Source organism: Scyliorhinus canicula, chromosome 3, assembly GCF_902713615.1.
Source record: "Scyliorhinus canicula chromosome 3, sScyCan1.1, whole genome shotgun sequence".
Classification (NCBI taxonomy): domain Eukaryota; kingdom Metazoa; phylum Chordata; class Chondrichthyes; order Carcharhiniformes; family Scyliorhinidae; genus Scyliorhinus; species Scyliorhinus canicula.
In genome coordinates this window covers 264,028,157-264,053,161 of record NC_052148.1, presented here as the reverse complement: position 1 = coordinate 264,053,161, position 25,005 = coordinate 264,028,157, and the positions used below count along the sequence as shown (strand labels likewise).

Sequence of the window (25,005 nt, the reverse complement as noted above, 5' to 3'; positions counted from 1 at the left end):
GTGATAGCCCCTTTCTGTGTACAACCTACTTGACAGTGATTATTTATCACATCAAAGGTCTACTGCACTGTGATGTCAATATTAAATCTCATCTGGACAGACAACTCTTTAACCTCAGTTGCCTCCATGCCAAGACTTAACTGACCAATTTGATTGACGGTTTGAAAATGACTGTAGTGTCATTGCCCACTGTGCATGGAAGGATTTTACATAGAAGGAGATCAGCCAATCATTAAATGCTGACAAAAAATAAGCTCATTTATGAACCCACATCTGCCGAGCCAAATATTTTGCCTCCCAGAAATGTTGAAGGAGACTGCAATATGTTGAGCAGTTCCCCTATCTTGGCAGCGACATCACTCAAAAGACTACCATTGATAAGGATCTCAAAGACCGGATCAGCTGCACCAGCCAAGCCTTCTACAGTCAGCAATGCAGAGCAATGCAAGAGAAATTCCATCAGCACTGCCTCAGCCACATCCCCCAGATTAAATGCAAGGACCATTGGACAACACTAGTGTCCTTCTTGAAGCCAGCTCCCCAAGCATTCAGGCAAATCTCTTTCTTAGTCGACTTCGAAGGACTGCACACTGTGTCCTGTTGGCCAAAAAGAAGCACCCCCCCCCCCCCCCCCCCCCCCCCCCCCCCCTCCTACCTCCCCCATCCCCCTCCAGGTTCTGGATTCCCAACTAACAAATGGTGTGGTGAGCCTTTTGCACCAGATAGGTGCAAGCCACTCAGTTCAAGGGCAATTCGGGATGGGCAACAAATGCTGGCCTGACCAGTGACACCCACATCGCATGAAAGAATAAAAAAAGATAACTCCAGTAATCATCATAGAATCATCATAGAATTTACAGTGCAGAAGGAGGCCATTCGGCCCATCGAGTCTGCACCGACCCTTGGAAAGAGCGATGACAGGAAATATCTTGCATTCTCTATTGAGAATGATAGATTGCTTGTGACAGGTGGCACAGTGGTTAGCACTGCTGCCTCACAGCGCCAGGGACCTGTTTTTTTAAACAATCATTTTTGTCACTAGTAGGCTTTCATTAACACTGCAATGAATTTACTGTGAAAAGCCCATAGTCACCGCACTCCGGCGGCTGTTCGGGTACGCAGAGAGAGAATTCAGAATGTTAACCTTAGATTCCTCAGGGACTCTGGTTTCGTCCCACAGTCATTGGACATGATAAATTGCCCTTTAGTGCCTCGGGATGTGCAGGCTAGGTTACGGGGTTACAGGGATAGGGCAGGGTGATCTGGGTGGTCAGGGGAGCGGACCTGGGTCCAGTGCTCTTTTGGAGGTTCGGTGCAGGCTCGATGGGTCGAACAAACCTGATAGAGTTTTTCAAGGAGTTCACAAAGATGATTGATGCAGGTAGGATAGTGGATGTTGTCTACATGGACTTCAGTAAGGCCTTTGACACGGTCCCTCATGGCAGACTGGTACAAAAGGCAAAGTCACATGGGATTAGAGGTGAGCTGGACAGATGGATACAGAACTGGCTAGGTCATAGAAGGCAGAGAGTAGCAATGGAAGGGTGGTTTTCTGATTGGAGGGTTGTGATTCGTGGTGTTCTGCAGGAATCAGTGCTGGGACCGTTGCTGTTCGTAGCATATATAAATGATTTGGAGGAAAATATAACTGGTCTGATCAGTAAGTTTGCAGACGACAGAAAGGTTAGTGGAATTGCGGATAACGAAGAGGACTGTCAGAAGATATAGCAGGATTTATATCGTTTGGAGACTTGGGCGGAGAGATGTCAGATGGACTTTAATCTGGACAAATGTGAGGTAATGCATTTTGGAAGGTCTGATACAGGTAGGGAATATACAGTGAATGGTAGAACCCTCAAGAGTATTGACAGTCAGGGAGATCTTGGTGTACAGGTCCACAGGTCACTGGAAGGGGCAATACAGGTGGAGAAGGTAGTCAAGAAGGCATACGGTATGCTTGCCTTCATTGGCCGGGGCATTGAGTATAAAAATTGGCAAGTCATGTTGCAGCTGCATAGAACCTTAGTTAGGCCACACTTGAAGTATAGTGTTCAATTCTGGTCGTCACACTACCAGAAGGATGTGGAGGCTTTAGAGAGGGTGCAGAAGAGATTTACCAGGATGTTGCCTGGTATGGAGGGCATTAGCTATGAGGAGAGGTTGAATAAACTTGGTTTGTTCTCACTGGAACGACGGAGGTTGAGGGGCGACCTGATAGAAGTCTACAAAATTATGAGAGACAGAGTGGATAGTCAGAGGCTTTTTCCCAGGGTAGAAGGGTCAATTACTCGGGGGGCATAGGTTTAAGGTGCGAGGGGCAAGGTTTAGAGGAGATGTACGAGGTACATGTTTTACACAGAGGGTAGTGGATGCCTGGAACCCGCTGCCGGAGGAGGTGGTGGAAGCAGGGACGATAGTGATGTTTAAGGGGCATCTTGATAAATACATGAATAGGATGGGAATAGAGGGATAGAGACCCCGGGAGTGTAGAAGATTTTAGTCTAGACGGGCAGCATGGTCGGCGCAGGCTTGGAGGGCATGTTCCTGTGCAGTATTTTTCTTTGTTCTTTGTTCTGCACTGCAGGAATTATATGATTCTATGATACAAACCCAGTTTTCTTCTGTTCTGCAACTGGGGGCAGAGACAATGCTAATGTAACAAATCCTTATGAGGAAACATCTTACCATGCACAGCTGAAATTCAACTCCTCATGGAGAAGGATTCCTACACCCGACAGCACCACTGTACTAAGGCGGCAGCCCCACATTAACCCAGCACCGCAGCATTCACTCATGTGCATTGCAAGATTAAATTATCCAAAGGACCGATTGTTATTCAACTTATTACAATCATCTCATGTAATCTTTATTTAACATTTCACGTGGACAGACAGGGAACTATATCGGTCTTCATAATATTCTCAGTTATTAACCGTGCACGATTTGTGATGGTGAAATCTGTACCGAACTGACACATTACTGTTGTAATTTTGAAACTGCAGCTTTTGTATGCCAGAGTTTTGCATGAAAAATTTATTTCAAGCAACATTAAATGAAATATTCAAATATCCTTAGCTTTTTAAGTTCACTCGCTCATCAGTTTCCCGCAGTGCAGCTGGCGCTAATGTAAATAAGAATAATTACAAGCAGGGATCGAGAGAACGCTGCATAATATCTATTTTACCAGCCAGACATTTTCACTTGTCATTCAAAGTTACATTCTTATAAGGAGCTTACTAAACAGTAAGAGGTTACATTGGGGCACCAGAGGTGTATGTGTACATCATCAACACAGCAATACGAAGAAAACCACACAGGGCTACATTGATGTCCGCTGTCTGATCTTGATTTTTGAGATGGGTTGATAATCTGAGACATGTGCAACATCCCTCAGCGCTGTACTGAAGAAGAGCTGGGGAGCCCTGACCATCATATAATCCTCCATCGACGTCACAAAAACACAGCATCAGGCCATTGTTTCCACTGGTAGGAAAAACCAGAACCCGAGGGCACATCCTCAGACTGAAGGGCCGATCCTTTAAAACTGAGCTGAGGAGGAATTTCTTCAGCTAGAGGGTGGTGAATCTGTGGAACTCTTAGCCGCAGAAGGCTGTGGAGGCCAAATCACTGAGTGTCTTAAGACAGTGATAGATGGGTTATTGATTAATAAGGGGATCAGGGGTTATGGAGAGAAGGCGGGAGAATGGGGATGAGAAACATATCAGTCATGATTGAATGGTGAAGCAGACTGGATGGGCCAAACGGGCTAATTCTGCTCCTGTGTCTTATGGTCTTATTATGCTTGGAGAAGATGTGCAAAAATGGGCTGCTGCATTTCCTACTTTACCAGCACGGAAGAGGGGCTGGTAATGAATTTCTTTGGTGTCATGAATGTTCTCTGAGTCTATGATAACAATTGCCACTACGCTTCAAAAGTGCTTAATTTACTGTAAAGAGCTTTTGGGGTTTCCTGAGGTCATGCCAGAGGTTTTGTAAATGCAATTACCTCTTTGGAACAAAAAATGGCAGGGCGTCTGATTTTTCTCCTAATTAACAGTCAGTTCACTTACTGCACTTACAGGAGCTGTCTGTTGTCCTTGTTGCACCAAGCCGGACAATAAACAGACCTTCGAAACCTTATGAGAAAGAGAGAATTTCCACTCCACGGAAATCTTTAATGAAACGGGGAAAGATTCATTTGATCTGAAGGGGAACTCGAACTGTCTATTTTTCTGATTTAAGTGATTGCAGCAAGAAATGTTCTCCCATTTGTCATTAATCGAGGAATTTCGCCTCCAACAAAGGAAATCCTTTTATACCAGTTTCAAAGGGGAGTTAGTTTGCCACTGAATTGGCACCAACATTGACAGCCTTGTTGCTGTTTGTGGTTGTTACTGTTGGCTTTGCACGACAGTGAGAGTATTTTGGATTAAAACCATACAATAAGATTGGTTAGGTGTCAGCATGTTTGAACCTTGCATCTCACCCGACGGACCCGGTACCCCCTAATTAAGATTGCTTAATGTGATTTGCTTCAGGTATTGGTGGCAAAAAGGAGGCACAGTGGTTAGCACTGCTGCCTCACAATGTCAGGAACCCGGGTTCGATTCCGATCTTGGGCCACTATCTGTGTGGAGTTTGCACATTCTCCCCGTGTCTGCGTGGGTTTCCTCCGGATGCTCTGGTTTCCTCATGCACTTCAAAGATGTGCAGGTTAGGTGGACTGACCACGCTAAATTGCCTCTAAGTGTCCAAGATGTGCAGGTGAGGTGGGGTTCTGGGGATAGGGCGGGTGAGTGGGTCTAGGTTGGGTGCTCCTTCAGAGGGTCGGTGCAGACTCGATGGGCCCAATGGCCTCTTCCTGCACTGTCGGAATTCCATGGTTCTATAAAGACAGATCTCTGTGCGGCACTGGATTTAATGGATTGCTGAAGAATAAAGCTGTGGACAGCAGTCTTTTTTGAATGAGGAATGGAAAGTGAGACAGACATTTGATTGTCAAAGGTTATACATGTCACTTGACGGGGAGATGGAGGACAAGAACCGGTTCAAATTTTCTTTGGGCAGAGCCAGTTCTGTCACTTTTCCAAGTCTGACACTAATTTCCTGAATAAATGAATGACATTTTGCGTCCACAATGTCATCTCCACATTTTCCAAAGTAGTTCTCAAAGTGGTAACGTTTTGAGGGAAGGTTTCCTTTTGTGTTTGTTTTTCCTTCTTAATCTTCATGGCCTATATTTTGTGTTCATCAATTTGAAAAGTGTTGGTCTTGGGGAAAGGAACATTTTTGTCACTTATTTTCCAAGATCTGATTCACGCTGCCCCCCGGGGATTCTCCGACCCCACGGGAAGTCGGAGAATCCCGACCCTGGATTGTGTGTGTACACATGGTGTCCCCTCGTCCTTGCAAAATCAACAAAAACTAGGCCTAGCAAGCCTCTAAATTATATGTTGTACTCTGTATTTTTGGTTTCAAAGATTACCTCTCACTCTTAAATGGACTATCCCTGCTGTTGTGACCCCATAGCCTAAGTCCTGGGATTCCAGAATCAGGCAGGTTTTGGGGTCTTAGGGCAGGGATAATAGCTGAGGCCTGGATAGAAGGAGACTGGGGCCTTGGCGAGTGATGACCTGCGGTGACCAGATTTTCTCGGGGGGTGAGACACCTGAAGTTAAAAAGGGCTGCTGATAGAGACCCCTGCCTCCGCCACAATTCTCACCCAAGGCCGGAATCCGGTTTCTTTTAAAGCTTCCCGGGAGCTCTCCCGCCAGCCTGAGATTTGAGGCTGGATGGGGAACTGCCTTTAAGCCACTTAATGGCCTCAAATGGGGCGATGTCAGGAGGGCCGTCCTTGGTCTCACCCACGCCAGCATGCAATTGAGGGGAGGTCGAAGGGCAGCAAGCACGGTGGGGCCGTGGTTAGCACAGCATTCTCACGGCGTCAAGGTCCCAGGTTCGATTCCAGCTCTGGGTCACTATCTGTGTGGAGTTTGCACATCCTCCCCGTGCTCTACGTGGGATTAGCCCCCACAACACAACACAAAGCTGTCTAGGGTAGGTGGATTGGCCACACTAAAATTGCGCCTTAATTGGAAAATATTAATTGGGTACTCTAAATTTATTTTTTTTTAATTGAGGGGCAGTCGGGTAGACAGGAACACAGCAGCAAGCCCATCCGAGGAATTTTACACTCTCCCACCACAACCCCCTCCTCCCTCCCACTACAAACCCACCAGCAGTAGAGGGTAAAGTTCTACCCATTACTATTATCACTATTACCATTACTTGATTCTTGATTAACAAGGGGTGAAAGGTTACCGTTACGCAGAAATGTGGGGCCGAAGTCACAAGCAGATCAGCCATGATCTTATTGAACGGTGGAGCAGGCTCGAGGGGCTGAGTTGCAAACTCCAGCTCCTAGTTCCTATGTTCGTATTAATTTTAAAAATATATATTTTATTGATTTTTAATGAATACAGAGCAATAAAATAAAACAAAACACACCCTCGAACAAAACAGCAACCCCCCCAACAGCTGATGGTGACGAGCTCTTTAAAAAAACAGAATGAAAGGCTGCCATCTTTTGTAAAACCCCTCAATTGTGCCCCTTGATGTATACTTAATTTTCTCAAGTTCAAAAATTTCATAAGATCCCCCAGCCATCGGAGGCATTGGGTGGAGAAGCTGACCTCAACTTCAACAGCATCCGCCTGCGAGCAATCAGCGAGACGAAGGTTAAGACATCCGACCCCGCACCCGTCTGAAGCTCCGGCAAGTCTGACCCCCCCAATATGGCCACCAGGGGACTGGGCTCCAATTCTATCTGCAGAATCGCCGACATGGTGCTGAAGAAGGAGACCCAAAATCTCCCCAGCTCAGGACATGCCCTGAACATATGTCCATGATTCGACAGGCCCCTCCCTCAACACTCATACTTATCTTCCATCCCCTCAAACAAATGAGTCATCCTAGCCCTAGTTAAGTGCGCCCGGTGCACCACCTTCAACTGTATCGGCCCCAGTCTTGCACACGCCGAAGAAGCGTTCCGTACGTTCGTATTTATAGCATCACAAGAAAAACCTGCCTTTATATTATATTTTAACATGAAAAACAGTCCCAAGAAACTTTGCAGATAAAACACTGATACTGGCCCAGAGAAGGAGACTCTGGGAGGGTTGACTGAAGGGTTGGGTCTTAAGGATGATCTGAAAGGGGGGATATTTCTTTGAGGGGTACTAGATGACTGAATGCATGGCTGATGATAGCAAACCAAGGAAAGAGGGCAGAGTCAACTGATGAGAGATTTTTGGGAAGATTTTGGGGTGATTTTGAAGAGCCAGAGGATAGTTACAAAGATCAGAAGGTGTGAGGCCATGAAATCAAGGAGTTTTTGAGAAAGCATTGGCAAATTTCACTGGGGACACATAATGAACCTGATCTACCTCTGTGCAAGTGAATGGTTAGGAGGTTATGTGGCACAGTGAGTAGTGCCCCTGCCTTGGAGCCAGAAACTCAGGGTTTGAGTCCTACCCCAGGACCTGATGGACAAGGAAGATGTGCTCATTAAGCGGTCAAAGAAGTTGTGTGTCAACCTACAAATCCTTCTAAACACGAGAGAGACTCCAGGTCAGCCATGCTTGATGCGGAATGGTGCCCCCCCCCCCCCCCCCCCCCCCAAGCTATAAGTCTCTAGTGGTAAGCTAACGACCTGTCCAGGAAAAACCTCGCAATGGAAACATGATAGTCTATCTTGGTGTGGGAAGGGAAAAAAACAAGCGAATGGTTGTTGAATGGATTAACATGATGAAAGTAGTTCACAAGTCTTTTAGCTCTTCCTCTTCAGAAAAAAACACAAGCGAAAAGCAATTTTCAGAATCACATCCCTGTAGATTTGAATGCTGTTTTGACGTTTGACTGCAAAGATTTGGGACAGCTCATTTTTGTGAAAAGCGCTATACAAGTGCAAATCTTTCTTTCTGAATCTGCCAAGTTCGCTGCACCCATAAAGTCTCAACCGTTGAAATGTGCCAAGATTGGGTACAATGTACAGAACAGACACAGCTGCAGGTTTTGGAATTCTAGGGTCACAACATTCTTCAGGGATTTTGATACTGCTCTTCATAGGAGGTCGTATGAAGCTACTTCAGTGTTGAGTAGAATTTTCTCTTACCACAACTTCATTGAGTTCTTTTTTTAAGGAGTCAAATTTGATACAAGTGTACAGCACAGGAAAATAAAACATGTTGGCACCACCGCTTCTATAGTTTGGGATGCGTAAATACCTCAGTGCTAATTAATGCTGTGTAGTGTCTAACTTCATCAATATTTGCTCAGGAAAATGGCAATGGAAAAAATGAACATCGAATATTACCAATAGATTTTAATTCTTCTCTAACAATGTTAAATGTCTTATTTAAGTAATTCAGTAGTAAAAGATACCCCTAGTGTCTGCTTTATTGGTTTCTAGGAGTTTATATCTCATATATTTGAGCTATTGCTCTCCCCTATGTACGATACAATAGATAGCCACCGAATGTCGTCATGGGTGGAAACTTTGCTGGAATTAAGCCTGATGTCAATCTTAACCAAACGTACTGCCCATAGTTTAGTTCCAGCATTGCATCACCTGTAACGACTCTGCTGCCAGAGGCGCCAGTGTCCATATCTTCAGACTGAAAGGCCAGCTTATCCACTCCGTCGACCACCAGAAATCCAGACAAGTGTGGGATGGAAGACTCAATGGTGTATTCAAAAATGTACACGCCGAGGTACGGAATCAAAAACTTCCCACTTCCGGGTGCGTAGGAAGCACCATAATTGACATAGAGATGGTTAAACTTAATTGGACCAGTGGTTTTCATCTCGTAAGTGTGTGCGACGAAGAACGTCACCATCGGGGCGTATCTGTAAGATCCTTTTGAGAAATCTAACAAAGAATTCAAAAGAAAATCTGATGAATGATTTGATAACAGCAAGGAGACTCTCTCTAAGGTATTGAATGCATTTTCTATCCATTGTAATTGTCACATCAAACTGCTGCTAAGAATAAGCCTCCTGCGTGGCTATAATAGTCAGCAGTAAACTCAATAGAGAATTCAGGAGGAAACTCTTCACTCAGGTTAGAATGTGGAGTTCATGGTCACTCACATGGAATAGCTGTAATGAATAGAATGGATGCATTTCAGAAGAAACATGAGAGTGAAAGGAGTAGAGGCGTACACTGATGGAATCTGATGAAGAGAGGTGGGAGCAACCTTGTGTGCCGGTTAATTACGGTCATGGATTAGTTGGGCTGTGTCTGTTTCTATACTTTTAGCTCGATCTAAGTTTCGACTTCTGCAACTTGTGTCCTCGAAATCTAAATCCAAACTTAAGGCGGAGGAACCAGGATGAAATGGGAATTAAATCACGGCAGGCAGCATTTGCAGCACTAAATTGTGCCATGAGAGTACCTTTAAGAAATGGGTGCTTAAGAAATGTACCTTTTGACACTTCCGGTGGCGGCGATGTCCGAGTGAGCCGCACATTCGGTGGGCTCTCACTCCGGCCGGCTGGAACAGCTGTTTCCCCGCGATAGCGGGACTACGGAGGCGGCAGAAAGGCTGCCTGGAACAGAGGAGGAGAGCGGGCTGCAGATGATGTAAGTGTGGGAGGCCAGCAGGTGAGGAAGAAGGAGAGAGAGAGAGAAGGAGGAAGCTGACCTGCAGGGTAAGATGGCGGACCCACGGACTTTCCTTCCTCCAGGACAAAGGGAAAAAGAAAAAGTTTGGAGTTGCTGAGGAGGGACAGCTTGGACCCACTTCAGATGCCCAGGAGGTAAAATTGAAGGAGCTGGGCGAAGGAAAGCGGCAGCGGAGGCGCTGAGGAGCGGGCTGCGGCATATGGAACAGCGGGATTCCAGAAGGCAGAAGAAGAAGGAGAAAAAGGGACAGAGACAAGGACCGGAAGAAAATTACCTGGGACCTAAGATGGCGGACACACGGAACCTGGACTCAGCAATCCAGCTGGCGCTGGATAACATGCTCCAGGTAATGAAGTCCAGTTTTGAAGCGCTGAAGCGGGACAGCTTGGACCCAATCCAGAAAGCGGTGGATCAGCTGAACCAGAGGCTGGACGCCCAGGATGTTAAAGTTAAGGAGCTGGGAGAAGCGGTGGAGGAGCAGGCGGATGCGCAAACGGTTGCAGCGCTAGAAGTGGACGGCCTGAAAGAGCGGCAGAGAAGACTGCTGGACAGAGTGGAGGAGCTGGAGAATAGAGTCCGCAGGAACAATCTGAGGATGGTCGGCCTCCCGGAGGGGGCGGAGGGAGCTGATGCTGCAGCGTTTGTAGCAGACCTGCTGAAGCAGCTGATGGGGGCCGAAGTCTTTCCGCGACCGCTGGAGCTGGAGGGGGCACACAGGGTGCAGGCAAGGCAGGGGCGGCTGGGCGGACCCCCCCGCCCGATGGTGATTAGGTTCCACAGGTTCGTGGACAAGGAGCGGGTGCTGCAGTGAGCAAAGAGCACCAGGAGCAGCACGTGGAATAACAGTGTGCTCCGCATCTATCAGGACCTAAGCCAGGAGGTGGCTCGGCGGCGAGCAGCCTTTAAGAATGTCAAGGAGGTGCTGTTCAAGAAGCACGTGAAGTTTGGTCTGCTGTTCCCAGCTCGGCTATGGGTCACGCACCAGGGTCAACACCACTACTTTTCCGAGCCCGAAGAAGCGATGGATTTTGTGAGGGACCTGGGGCTGGTCCCGAAAGGAGGCCCCAAGGACGCGAGTTAGGGCCCGAGGATTTCTGTGGGAAGGAACGCCGAATGTGCCTGGACTGCTGCTCAACGGTTTGCTGGGCCAATGGGGCCAAGTGGAACATTTGAGACTCTTTCCTTTGTTCATGGACATTTATGTGCTTTTTCTCTTTTTTCTATGTTTTTTTCCCTTTTTTTTTTTCTGTTTGGGCTTTTTGTGCAGCTCGCGGAAGACACTGGAGCCGGCTTGCCCCAGTGGGTGGGGAGGAGGGCGGGGAAACAAGGGGAATGGGACAGGAAGGCGCCGGAGTGTTGAGTCACCGGGCTAGCAGATTGGCTAGTCAAGGAAGTCAGATGGGGGGGAAAGCTATAGGGCAGGGGTGGGGGTATCGGGAGATGGGGTTAGGGGAGGGGGGGGGTTGTTCTGCTGACGGGAGAGGGAGAGTGAGCGTCAGCAGGGGGGTGGGGGGAGGGGGGTAGAGTAGAGTAGGAGGGAAAATATGGCGGGTAGTACGGGTGGGAGGGGAGCGGGCTTGTGCAATACGGTACGATGGAAGTATTGAAAGTACGTGGATGTTTGCACATTTTTGCCTTTTTTTGCTTCCTTTCTGATGATGTCTGTAACTGTTTATAAAGCCAAAAACTACCTCAATAAAATTGTTTATTAAAAAAAAAAAAGAAATGTACCTTTAAGAAATGGGCGTTTATCAGTGATGTCAGAGGGTGGGTGGAACTGGGCTGTCTGTCAGCTTTTTACTTTCGTTTTAGGCTGTTTGCTGCAGGGTGTGTTTTTGTTTCACTTTCAGAGCTGGATAGCTGCAGTCACAGCCACAAGGTGTATGAGTCTCTCCCGCTCTGTAATCTAAAAATTGTAAATCGATCCTTTGGTGATTTAAAACTAATAACTGCTCTCAGTAGTGACTTTAACCTGATGTGCTTCTGTTAAAATTTCATTTTTAAGTCTTATGGATGTTGAAAGGACAGCTTAAGAATTACTTAGTGTTGTAGTCTTTGGGGATTGTATTTGAATTAATGGTTGCTAAGATGTTCACTGTATGTTTTTAAAATGTTAACTTGAGTTCATAGAATAAACATTGTTTTGCTTTAAAAAAAACGTTTCCATTTCTGCTGTCCCACACCTGTAGAGTGGACCGTGTGCTCCCCATACCACAATCTATTAAAAGTCGTGGGTCAGGTGAACTCCATGATACACTTTGGGGTTCTCCAAACCCTGGCCCATAACAATTGGGAAAAGAAAATATCTAGATTTCAAGCAATAGGCGAAAATATCGAGTTACATTTGACTTCAGCCACTCGCCATTATGAGGGGAACTTTGCTACATGTGGAAAATTGGAACATTGGTAGAGCAGAATGCCATTTCTCTCCTTCCTGCGACTCCAACATTAAAGGGGTAAGTGAGTACAGGTTTGATTTTTTTACACTGGACCCAAATGCACTTCTCAGCTTTGGAATATGGCCTGATTCCTACTTGGCCCAGCTACGGCCTGCTCTGCTCAGATCTCATGTATCGTCTCACTTGGGCGAGGAACTAATAGGAAACAGCATCAAATGTGGTCCTACTGACGACTGAGCTAAAGTGAAATAATTTCACTTTGATTCTTTTGACATATGTTGAAGTGATGTAATTTCAAAAAAGCAAAACACAGACCATTCCTGCCAAGTTACCCCCAATAAGCCTCCCTTTGTTTAGAAGCATAAGAACAGAGGGTAAAACTTTGATTTGACTCTTGACAGGATTTTGGCTTCCAGCTCTGAACGTTCTGAGTTCAGGAGGGTGGTGGGAGTCTGGAACTCGCTGCCTGAAAGGATAATGGAGGCAGAGACTCTCATAACATTTATGCAGTATTTTGATGTGCACTTGTGATCCCAAGGCGTACACGCTTATGGGTCAAGTGCTGGAAAATGGGATCAGAATAGTTGGGTGGTTGTTTTTGACTGGGGCTGATGGGATGGGTCTTTTCTGTGCTGTGGACCTCTATGTCTCTAAGCGCAACTTCTTGATTTCATAGAATTTACAGTGCAGAAGGAGGCCACTCGGCCCATCGAGTGCACCAGCTCTTGGAAAGAGCATCCTACCCAAGGTCAACACCTCACCCTATCCCCATAACCCAGTAACCCCACCCAACACTAAGGGCAATTTTGGACACTAAGGCAAATTTATCATGGCCAATCCACCGAACCTGCACATCTTTGGACTGTGGGAGGAAACCGAAGCACCCGGAGGAAACCCACGCACACATGGGAAGGGTGTGCAGACTCCGCACAGACAGTGACCCAAGCCGGAATCGAACCTGGGACCCTGGAGCTGTGAAGCAATTGTGCTATCCACAATGCTACCGTGCTGCCCAATTTGATCATATAATCTGAGTTGACACTTTAATAGTGCATTGAGGGATTGCCACATCGTTGGAAGTGCCTCCTTTTGAATGAGATTAAATTAAAACCCTCTGTGCTGTTCAGGGAAACATAAAAGATCCCATGACATTGTTTGAAAATCAGGTACTTCTCCCATTAACGTGACAACAACTCATACCTCAATCAATAACGTCAATAACTGATAAACTGGCCATTTATCTCAATTATTGTTTGTGGGACTTCAGTGTGTAAATTAGCTGCAATGTTTGCTTATATCAAAGTGGCGGAACTCCAGAAGTAAAGATGTGTTGATGACTGTAAAGACTATGGGCAAACATACATGTTTTTTATATAAGAGGTTTCTGGAAGGTCTCTGACGGTCAAGAAATAAATGGACCACTGCTATAAGCAACTAAGAACTAATGGCCTGACCAATTTAGTCTCACGATCTTAAGATGTTTTTGTCTCACCCGGGAAGTTTGGTACTGGGCAAAACTGGGCTTATAATCACTTCAGTTTAACTGAGTACAGTCAATAAGGATCCATATCACCCACATTTTCAACGGGTCTGAGTGACAGATGGTTATCTTGCAATATTGAGATGTTGGCACGCTGAGTCATCTTTGGTGCACGTACTCTGGTTCAAAATATATTTGCAACGGAGCAATTTAGAAAAAACATAGAAGAGTTTTAGTCTGAAGACTGGTAAGGGAACGGTCCCTCTGGGGAGTGCAGCCAGAACCAAGTGAATGGCACTATGGGACGGTTTTGGCAGGTGGTAGGGTGGGGAAGGAGGTTTGGAAAAGCAATAGTGATAGGAGATTCTGTAGCTGGGGAGCCAATTAGTTTTGATGGCGCGCATGGTTATCCAATTGGGGCCGAGGCATTTTCTGGCTGAGACAGATTCGGGGCTTGACCTTTTCCCCATCCGTTGTAAAAGATCATGCCAATTTGTGCGGTTTGGCGAATAAGCATCAAGGACTTCCCTTCAGGCAGAAAAATGAAGAAGATTCTTTACAAAGAGGAGGAGATGGATATACCTTTTGAAAAAAGCCAGCTTAGAGTTGATAGGTTGAATGATCTCTTTCTATCCTGTAACAATTCTATGAATCTATGAGGTTGGTCCACGATCTGTAATTTTGATTTGATAATCAGAAAAAGGACCAACTAATTTGTCTTAGTGATGTTGGTTGAGGGATAATCTTGGCCGGGGCAATGATCAGGAGGTTAGTCACTTGCCACCAGCCTCTGTCGCCACAGTATTTATATAGTTGGTCCAGTTAGGTTTCTGGTCAATGGTGACTGAAGGCCAGGATGTTTAATGGTGGAGAATTCAGCAATGGCAATGCCGTTGAAAATTGAATATCAAGAGGACACCCAAGAATGTGCAGTCCATAGATATGCAGGTTAGGTGGATTGACCATTCTAAAATTGCCCCTTAGTATCCAGGAATATGCAAGTTAGGTGGGATTACGGGGATGGGCCGAGGTGGGGGTGCTACATGCATTTAGGAATTTGAATTCAGTTTTTAAAGCCTGCTAAACAGTTGAGCTTGCCAGTCATAAAAATCATAGAATTTATAGTGCAGAAGGAGGCCATTCGGCCCATCAGATCTGCACCAGCCTTTGGAAAGAGCACTCCACTCAAGCCCATGCCTCCACCCCTTCCCTGTAACCCAGAACCCCACCAACCTTTTTTTGGACACAAAGGGCCAATTTTATCATGGCCAATCCACCTACCCTGCATATCTTTGGACTGTGGGAGGAAACCGGAGCACCCGGAGGAAACCCACGCAGACATGGGGAGAACGTGCAGACGCCACACAGATAGTGACCCAAGCCGGGAATCGAACTTGGGACCCTGGAGCTGTGAAGCATCTGTGCTAACCACTGTGTTACCGTGCTGCCCACAATATATTTTTAAAAGCCCAATTGGTTCAAAGATGCCCTTTCATGAAAGTAAACCTGCCATCCTTAACTCAATTGCACTGCATTGTATCCAAATGACCCTTGTGTCTGTTTGTCCAGCAAAATTCATCAGCTTTCCTGATGCCTCCTTTGGTATATATTTATAAAATTAAAATGCTATAGGTTTAAGTTCCTCGGGGCAAAGTTTAGAGGAGATGTGCGAGCCAGGTTTTTTACACAGAGGGTGGTGGTTGCCTGGAACATGTTGCCAGGGGAGGTTGTGGAAGCAGATACATTAATGGCATTCAAAAGGCACCTCAACAAATACATGGATAGGCAGGGTATGGAGGGATATGGCACTAGGGATTGCTGAGCGGTTAGGCTAATGGTGGTATAAGTGGTTAGCACTATTGCTTCACAGCACCAGGATCCCAGGTTCGATCCTGGCTTGGATCACTGTCTGTGCAGAGTCATTTGTTTTCTCCATGTCTGCGTGGGTTTCCTCCGGGTGCTCCGGTTTCCTCCCGAAAGACGTGCTGTCAGGGGAATTGGACAGTCTGAATTCTCCTTCAGTGTACCCGAACAGGCGCCGGAATGGGGCGGCTCGGGGATTTTCACGGTAACTTCATTGCAGTGTTAATGGAAGCCTACTTGTGACACTAAAAGTTATTATTATTATTATCATGATCGATACAGGCTTGGAGGGCCGAAGGGCCCATTCCTGGGCTGTATTGTTCTTTGTTCTTGTTCTTTGTTAACTGACTGAATGTTTCTTTGTGAAAACGCTGGGGAAGACACGGGAAGGGAGAATCCAAATTTGAATCCAAATGTTGAAAATGGAAAAAGTCAGAATCGGCAATGTCACTAATTGTCACTAACTGTCCACAAACCCATGGGGTGGGACTCTCCGCTATCTGGTGGGGCGGACCGTACCGGCTCCGAGGAGTGGCGTGAACCACTCCGGCGTCAGGCCGCCAGGACGCCTCCACACCTTCAGGGGCTAGGCCGGCGGCGGTGGGGTTGGCACCGCGCCAACCGGCGCTGACAGGCCTCCGCTGGCCGGTGCGAGTTGCCGCATGCGTGGGAGCGCTAGCATGTACTGGCGTCATCCCAGCGCATGCGCAGCGGGGTTCTTCTCCGCGCCGGCCATGGTGGACCCTTATACCGGCCGGCGCGTAGTGAAAGAGTGCCCCACGGCAGAGGCCTGCCCATGGATTGGTGGGCCCCGATTGTGGGCCAGGCCACCGTTGGGGGCCTGATCCCCCCGCGCCCCCCCCCCCGAGGACGCCGCAGGTCGCCCGCAGAGCCAGGTCCCGCCAGTACGGACCTGGCATAATATACGCCGGCGGGACCGGCTGAAAACGGGCGGCCGCTCGGCCCATCGTGGGGGGGGGGGGGGGGGAGAATCGGCAGCGGGGCCAACGGCCCCCGACCGGTGCAACGCAATTCCCGCCCCCGCTGAAAAACCGGCGCCGGAGAATCTGACAGCCGGCGTCAGGGCAGGATTCACGCCGCCCCCCCGGCGATTCTCCGGCCCATGCGGGGGGGTCGGAGAATCCCGCCCTTGGTGTCCCAAAACCAGCAACATTTTTAGTAAACTTTACTGACTGAGCCAGTGAACACTGATTTTTGATCACCTGACAAATGCTTGCTAAATGAATGTTGACAAAGAAAACCATAAATCAATTTGAGTAGAGCAATTTAACTAACTGGGCAATTTGGAAATGACACTGTATAGGTTACGCCCCACTCTGGATTTGTTTTAACTTAGAGCATGAGGAGCCTGTCATTATTTCCTCCCTCTGATTCTGATTGGCAACACATCCTCAAAAGATAAAAAGCCAGGCACAAATCGCCAATTGAAGATCAACATTCAAATAGTGTATACAGGAGGTGGAGGGAAGTGGGGCTGGCCAAGGTGAGGGATCAGTATTTGGAGGAAGGGTTCGCCAGTCTGGAGGAGCTATAGGAGAGTAGAGCTGCCGAGAGTGAGTGAGTTCAGGTATCTACAGGTTATGGACTTTGCGTGAAAGGTCTGGAGGGGTTCCCTAGGTTGCCGGATACACCCTGCTGGAGCGACTGCTGCTTCCAGATGTGGAAGGGGAGGGAATAAGTGAGGACATATACAAGTGGCTGGGGAGGTGAGCGGGTGGTGAAGATCAAGGAGAAATGGAAAGGGGAGTTGGGAGGGGAGATTAATTGGGGAGTATGGAGTGACGATATTTGGGGTTTCAGAGAAGGGTAAACGGGACCTCCTCCTGTGCAAGGATGAGCCTGATACAGTTTAAGATGGTGCACAGGGTGCCTATGACTCAGGCAAGAATGAGTGGGTTCTTTCAGGGGGTAGCAGATGAGTGTGAGAGGTGTGGGCGGGGGCCAGCGAATCACGCGCACATGTTTTGGGGTTGCCAAAAATTGGGAAGATTCTGGGTGGGATTGTTCGCGCTCTTAGCCAGGATAGTGGAGGAGGAGGTGGATCTGGATCCGTTAGTGACGATATTTGGGGTTTCAGAGAAGCCGGAGCTCATGAAGAGGACGAAGGCCGATGTTGTGTACAGACTGTATAGATGATTGCTGGGAAGTATGTTTCCCGGGGTGTTTATGTGTTGTAACCTGTTTTGATACATGTTTGTAATAAAATACATTTTAAAAAGGAAGATCAATATTGAATGAGAGGTGAGTGTAAACCTGATATACACAACTCCATGAGTGAACCAATTGTGTGTTAACAAAACGGTTGATTTGAATGTCACCCTGAATCCTGAGGGTGCTAGTTTGGGGGTGCTGTACCTGTAACTGGAATCATTTGCTTTAGGATGTGAATAAAATGCTGAACTAATAGAATGGAAAAATACTGTCTAAATTTTTAAAAACATGTTTATTGAAACATGTTTCCAAATAGTCAATACAAACCAAACCAATCAAAAAGAGAGAAAAACGAGGTAAACATCACAATCAAACATTAAAGTACAAAAAAAAGAGAAAAACACATAACACCGAATTAACTTAAATACGAAAATTAACCTTAACCCCCTAACTAACTCCTTGAAAAAGGAAAACTAGTTGGCCATCTTTGGTAGATCCTCTCCACCGACCCCCGGATGGTGAACCTGACCTTCTCCAAATGCAGGGATGGCAATAAGTCACCCAGCCAGACAGAGGCATTGGGCGGAGTTATAGGCCTCCACCCAAGCAACATTCAATTTTGGGCTATCAATGAGGCAAAGGCAAGGTCATCCGCATTTATCCCAGATTGCATCGCCGGCGGATCCGACACCACAAATCTGACCCCCAGCGGACACAGATCCAAATCTACATGAAGTATCTCCAACACAGTTTTAAAGAATGAAGCCCAGAAACCTATAAGTTTGGGGAGGACCAGAGCATATGAATATGGTTAGCCGGGTGAAGAGAACAGCGCTCATACCTATGCTCAACCCCATGGAAGAACTCACTCAGCTTTGCCCTAGTCAGATGTATCCTATGCAATACCTTAAACTGGATCACACTCAGCTGAGCATATGAAGACATGAAGTTGACCCCATGAAGGGCCCCGCTCCACACTTCACCATTAATGTTGTCTAAAATTTAACGTCTGTTTTACAAACAGAATCAGACTCTGGCTGGGCCCCTCACAATGTGATGTAATCAGTTTGAAAGACTAAAATCTTTGACTGTGCCACAGTGCCTTTGAACAGGAATAGTTGGCTTATTTGAAACCACACCCTTGTTGAGATGGGTGTTCAGTTATTCTAATGGTGCAGCAGCCTAATTGCACTACAGGAAAGAAAGTGGCTCATTTTGGTCCAGGAGAGGCTGGTGTCGTGGTATTGTCATTGGACCAGTAAACCAGAGACTCGGAGTAACGCTAAGGGTTCAAATCGTGCCACTGCAGATGGTAAAATTTTAATTCAATAAAAATCTGGAATTAAAAGTCTAATTATGACTATGAAACCATTGTCATTAAGACCCATCTGGTTCACTAATGTCCTTTAGGAGAAGAAATCTGCCATCCTTACCTGGTCCTACATGTGACTCCCAATCCACACACAATGTGGTTGACTCTTGACTGCCCCTCAAGGGCAATAAAGGATGGGCAATAAATGCCCAGTCTGCAATGCCCATGCTCCATGAACGAATAAAAAAAAAAATTCAACTAGAAAACTCATCAGCGAAAGCTGTTGCTTTCTCCAGAGGGCACGCCTTGCTTACTCGGTGTGAGTATTATATAAATGGAAAATCAAAGAACCTTACCCGTCTTCAAGGTATTTTCATCCAGGAGCTTTATGTCACAACTGGGACCACCAAATGGGGGACGACAGGCACAAACAAAGCCCTTTCTTTGGTTTATGCATGTACCACCATTCTGGCATGGGCTACTGCTACAGCTGACAGTCTCCACTGAAAATATAAATGGCAAGCGTCATTATAACATTGTTCAGAATTTGACGGTTCACACTTTACATTCGCACAAAAATATTTTGAGTACTTTTAGCCACCTTCATTGATGCCAATCTCCTCTGACAGTGTGATCCTTGCCCTCTGAAGCAACCATCACCGACTTAATTGACTGTCATCCCACAGTCCAAAGATGTGCGGGTTAGGTGGATTGGCCATGCTAAATTGCCCGTAGTGTCCTAATAAAAGTAAGGTTAAGGGGGGGGTTGTTGGGTTACGGGTATAGGGTGGATACGTGGGTTTGAGTAGGGTGATCCTGTTCTGTGCTGTACTGTTCTATGTTCTATGTTCTATGTTCTAAATATCACCCCTAAACTACTGTTACCATGTACTTTTGTGACTTGTAGGAAGCTGTCATCGATACCAGAGCAGGGTGCAGCCATTGGCAGGTTTTATGAACAAGGTTATTTCAGGTTCATCGTTGCAGTTTGAGCATTTTGAAATTCTCATGCTTGTTTCAAAATCCCACCGTAGTCACCCTGGCCCCTCCCTATCCCAGTAACCTCCTTCAGCTCTAACATTTTATGTCAGCCCTGTGCTCTGCCAACTCTTCTGCTTTTCTAATGTTTATCACCTAGGCCATAAGCTCTTGAATTTCCTTCCGAAATCTCTCCGCCAGTTTGCCTGGATTTTCTCCTCCTTTAAGATACTGCTTACAACCCAGGTTTTGATCAAGCTTCAGGCCACCAGTCTGAATATTTGTTTATTTGTTTAGATTTTTTTTAAACTTAGAGTACCCAATTCTTAATTCCAATTAAAGGGCAATTTAACATGGCCAATCCAGCCACCTGCATGTCTTTGGGTTGTGGGAGTGAGATCCACGAGTGGTTCAAAAAGACCTTCTTAGGGCAGCTAAGGTAAGGATAGAACATAGAACATAGAACAGTACAGCACAGAACAGGCCCTTCAGCCCTCGATGTTGTGCCGAGCAATGATCACCCTACTCAAACCCACGTATCCAACCTATACCCGTAACCCAACAACCGCCCCCCCCCCCCAAACCTTACTTTTTAGGACACTACGGGCAATTTAGCATGGCCAATCCACCTAACCCGCACATCTTTGGACTGTGGGAGGAAACCGGAGCACCCGGAGGAAACGCACGCACACACGGGGAGGACGTGCAGACTCCACACAGACAGTGACCCAGCTGGGAACCGAACCTGGGACCCTGGAGCTGTGAAGCATTTATGCTAACCACCATGCTACCGTGCTGCCCTAAAGATGCACCATGAATTGCAACCTTGCAAACCATGTCCACATTCCAACAACAAATTATAAATAACTCTGTGCACATACTTCCAAGAGGACCCCACCATTTTTACTTGACCTTCTATACTTCACTGAAGTTTTGATAAATCGCTTGATTGATGGGAGTGGAAACCTTTTACAAGAGGGAAATAAAGTCGGAGGAGTCATGTGTAGAATATGAACACTGATATAGACCAGTGGGTCAAATTGCTTGCTGCAGAGCTGTGGATTCTGTGTAATTCAATGTGACATTCTTGTTCTGGTTTACAAACTCCTCCATGGCCTTATTTCTCCTGCTCTATACCCCTCGGGTACAATTGGTGACCGGGCCACTTCTCCGTGTCTCTGCGTAGGTTTCCTGCGGGTGCTCTGGTTTCCTCCCACATGTCCCGAAAGACGTGATTGTTAGGTGAATTGGGCATTCTGAATTCTCCCTCTGTGTACCCAAACAGGCCCCGGAGTGTGGTGACCAGGGAATTGCCACAGTAACATCATTGTTAATGTAAGCCTACTTGTGACAATAATAAAGATCATTATTATTATTATATTCCTAGCTCTTCACATCTCCAAATCTTTTAAACCCATATCTGTACATTCCCTGATATATGAAAATACTTACTTCACTGTCGTTGGGTCAAAATTCTGGAACTCCCTCCCTAACAGCACAGTGGGTGTACCTACACCGCAGGGACGGCATCGGTTCAAGATGGCAGCTCACCACCACCTTCTGAAGGGCAACTAGGGATGGGCAATAAATGCTGGCCTAACCAGCAACGCCCACATCCCGTATGTGAATTTAAAAAAAAACATTGTTATTCCCTTCACATAACTCTTTATTTGTTTCCTACCTATTGTCCTTTCAACAGAATTCTCAGATTCCATGGCAAGGTTAATAAAGGATGTAGAATTCCATCAGAGTCTTTCGCACAGAAGAATAAAAGAAATACCTCCATTTATATAGCACCTTCCAAGACCTCAGGGTGTCCCAAAGTGCTTTACGACCAACAAAGTCCTTTTGAAGTGCAATTGCCATTGTAATGGGGGATTTGGGGCAGCCAATTTATATACAGCAAGCTCCCACTAAAAGCAATGCAATGGTCACCAGATAATCTGTTTGTGCGATGTTGAGCAGGATTTACCAGCTGTTCATGCCGGTGGGAAATTCCGGTCCCACGCTGGCACACGGGTTTCCTGGCAGTGAGGGGTGCTGTCAATGGGAAATTCTATTGACAATGGCGGGAACGGTCGATCCCACTGGCCGGTCGCCTCCCCTGCCGGAAAACACACGGTGGGGTGGTCAGTAAATCCTGCCCATTGATTCAGTGACATATATTGTGCGGGTAAGCCACCTGTTCTTCTTCAAAATAGTGTCATGGAATCTTTAAGTCCACCTATAAGGGCAATGAGGACCTCAGCTTTAATGTCTTATCCGAAAAATTGCACCTCCAAAAATGCAGCGCTTCCTCAGTGCAGCACTGAAGTTTCAAGAATGAATTTGATGCTCAAGTCATGAAGTGGGATTTGATCCCACAAACTTCTGACTCCGGGGCAAGAGTGCCCCACCGCTGCCAAAGGGACAAAGACATAGGGCAACTTTCTTGAGAGTGCGATTGTTGTTTTGCATGTTATTTCTCTCACCTAAAGAACTATTGTTAACAAGTGTGCTGCTATCTTCTCTGGCAATGTTATATCATTTTTATTATTGTCACAATTACATTAATACTGCAATGAAGTTACTATGAAAATCTCCCAGATGCCACATTCGGGTACACAGAGGGAGAATTCAAAATGCCCAATTCACCAAACAAGCACATCTTTCAGGACTTGTGGGAGGAAACCAGAGCACGCGGAGGAAACCCACGGGGAGAACATACAGACTCCGCACAGACAATGACCCAGGTGGTCTTCCTTCTCTGAAGACACTGCACATCGAGAGAACAGGAGAGACAAAATCTTAACAATCCACTTCCCATCCTCAATTGAAAGTAGGACGTGGACGCAGCCGACTATAAGCCTGCCTGCTGGAAGACCATGCTGGAGTGTGCACTGCAGACCTGAGCAAGGTTGGGAACCAGACATGATCCCCACTCCTGAAAACAAACTAGCAGCACAGGATTCCACCCTTTGTGTTTCTGCTACACAGAACAGTACTAGCGGCAGATATGATCAATACTGAGTGAGTTGAAACGAGGCAATTTATATCACTGCTGTCATTCTCTTTGAGAGACTTTCAGGTGACACAATTTGTTATCACCATTATAATGAAATCTGACAAGGATTTAATATCAGGGCAGCTGCAAAAATCCAGAGGTTCTTCAGCAACTCTTGTGTGATGGATCGGTGTGCTAACATCTGGTTTCAAAGCAAGGTCAGTCCTTTACAAACTTCACACAGTAACGTTGTAATTCCAGCTTCAAACAACACTGTGACTGTGATTTCCAAGGCGGATGTATGACAGACACTCTATCCCGCAGGGAGAACTGAAGAGCAGGTGAGTATTTTCTTTCTCCTCCATCCCCCCCAAGAAAAATGTTTTCAAACAGAGCTGTCAGGCAGAGAGAGAAAAAAAAATGAAAGCCCAAGTGGGATAGATTTTTATCTTCACTGCCTGGGTGGTAATCTGGTCGAGGAGATTGCACACTCTTTGGAGAACACGCCCAATTGTTATTCAATTGATTCTGTGCTTGGTCACATGAATCCATGCAAGACGGTGTCAGTTTTGACTTTGATGGGCATTGTGAATGGGAAAGTGGTGTTTGGGATCTGATACCAACAGCCCTCAATTGTGTGAACTAACAGACCTTGTGTTCAAACAGAGCCTTTCAAGGTCTCAGCTTCTCGTCCGCCTAGGCTCAATGCTCTGAAATGTCCTCCCCAAACCTCTCTGCCTCTTCCATCACCTTCAGAATGCTATTCAATATCGACTCCTTTGAGTTAATTCCTGGTCACCCATCCTAGTGGGTATCGATCAGGTACCCACTAGGTACCCATCAGGTACCCAAAAATCAGGTATCGATTTTTGCATGATTACACTGCTGTGGGTACTTTGTCAAGATGTTACATAAATGCGAGTCGTTGCTGTCATTGTTGGAAATTAATGTCCCTTCTTTTTTTAGCTTCTTTATTAAAGGAAACAAAACATATTTGCAAGCCCTCATCCAGCAGTAAGTGTTGGGTTTATAGGAACATGGGAACACAGGAGGTCATTCCGCCTTTCAGCCTGTCCCACCATTCAACGAGACCATAGCTGATCTGTGACCTAACTGCATGTGCCCACCTCTGCTACTGACCCCCGACCCTAATACCATAACACCTTTGGATAACAAAAATCGATCAATCTCAGTATTAAAATAAACAATTGATCTAACGTCAATTGTTCTTTGCAGAAAAGAGTTCCAAACTTCTACCTCCATCCGTTGTGTGATGAACTGATTCCTTTTTCATGTTTGAACGGTCCAGCTCTAATTTTTAGACTTTGCTCCTGGCGTTGGACTCCCCTCGTCACAGAAATAGGTTCTCGCCCTATCGTTCCCCTTAATATCTTGAAAACTTTGATCAAATCACCACTTCATCTACTAAATTGCAGAAAATACAACCCCACTTTGTGTAATTTAACATGAGGTGGCCACGTAGCTTGCTGATGAATCTGCACCGCACTTTCACTCCAAGATCAATGTATATCCTTCCTCATCCAGTACTGCTCACATTACTCTAAGTGTGGTCTAACTCGGGCTCTGGATATTTGAGGTATGACTTCTTGTGTTCAATCCCCGAGATATAAAGGAAAGCATTCCGGGGCGGCACGTTGGCACAGTGCCTCACAGCCCCAGAGTCCTGGGTTAAATTCCAAGCTCGCATGACTGTCTGTGTGGAGTCTGCACGTTCTCCCTGTGTCTGCATGGGTTGCCTCCCAGTGCCCCGGTTTCCTCCCACAGTCCAAAGATGTGCAGGTTAGGTGGAATGGCTATGCTAAATTGCCCCTTAGTGTCCAAAAGGTTAGGTGGGGTTACTGGATTACGGGGATGGGGTGGAGGCTGGAGGTGTGGTATTAAGTAGGGTGCTCTTTTCAAGGTCCGGTGCTGACTTAATGTGCCAAATGGTCCCCTCTTGCACTGTATATTCTATGATTAGCTTCTTCCCTTTGCACCTTGTACAAACACCGAGTCAAGATTGCCTCAACCAATGATACTGATCATTGCATCTAATTCCGCCCCCCCCCCCCCCACCCCCTCCCCCCCGCAACTGATCTTACGAACAGCAGCAGGTGAAAGGAGACTTTTCCT

General features: G+C 46.4%; 1 protein-coding gene across 1 annotated transcript in view; it reads right to left on the bottom strand.

Annotated features, from left to right (window-relative positions):
• Positions 1–8,368: 8,368 nt before the first annotated feature.
• LOC119963510 (multimerin-1-like) overlaps positions 8,369–25,005 on the bottom strand; it is a 96,807-nt gene continuing 80,170 nt past the window's right edge. The window contains exons 7-8 of the mRNA XM_038792748.1: positions 19,268–19,414; positions 8,369–8,929 (exon numbers count right to left, since the gene is read on the bottom strand). Coding sequence (XP_038648676.1) covers positions 8,508–8,929; positions 19,268–19,414 — 569 coding nt within the window. The 3' untranslated portion in view covers positions 8,369–8,507. The remainder of the gene's footprint in view (positions 8,930–19,267; positions 19,415–25,005) is intronic.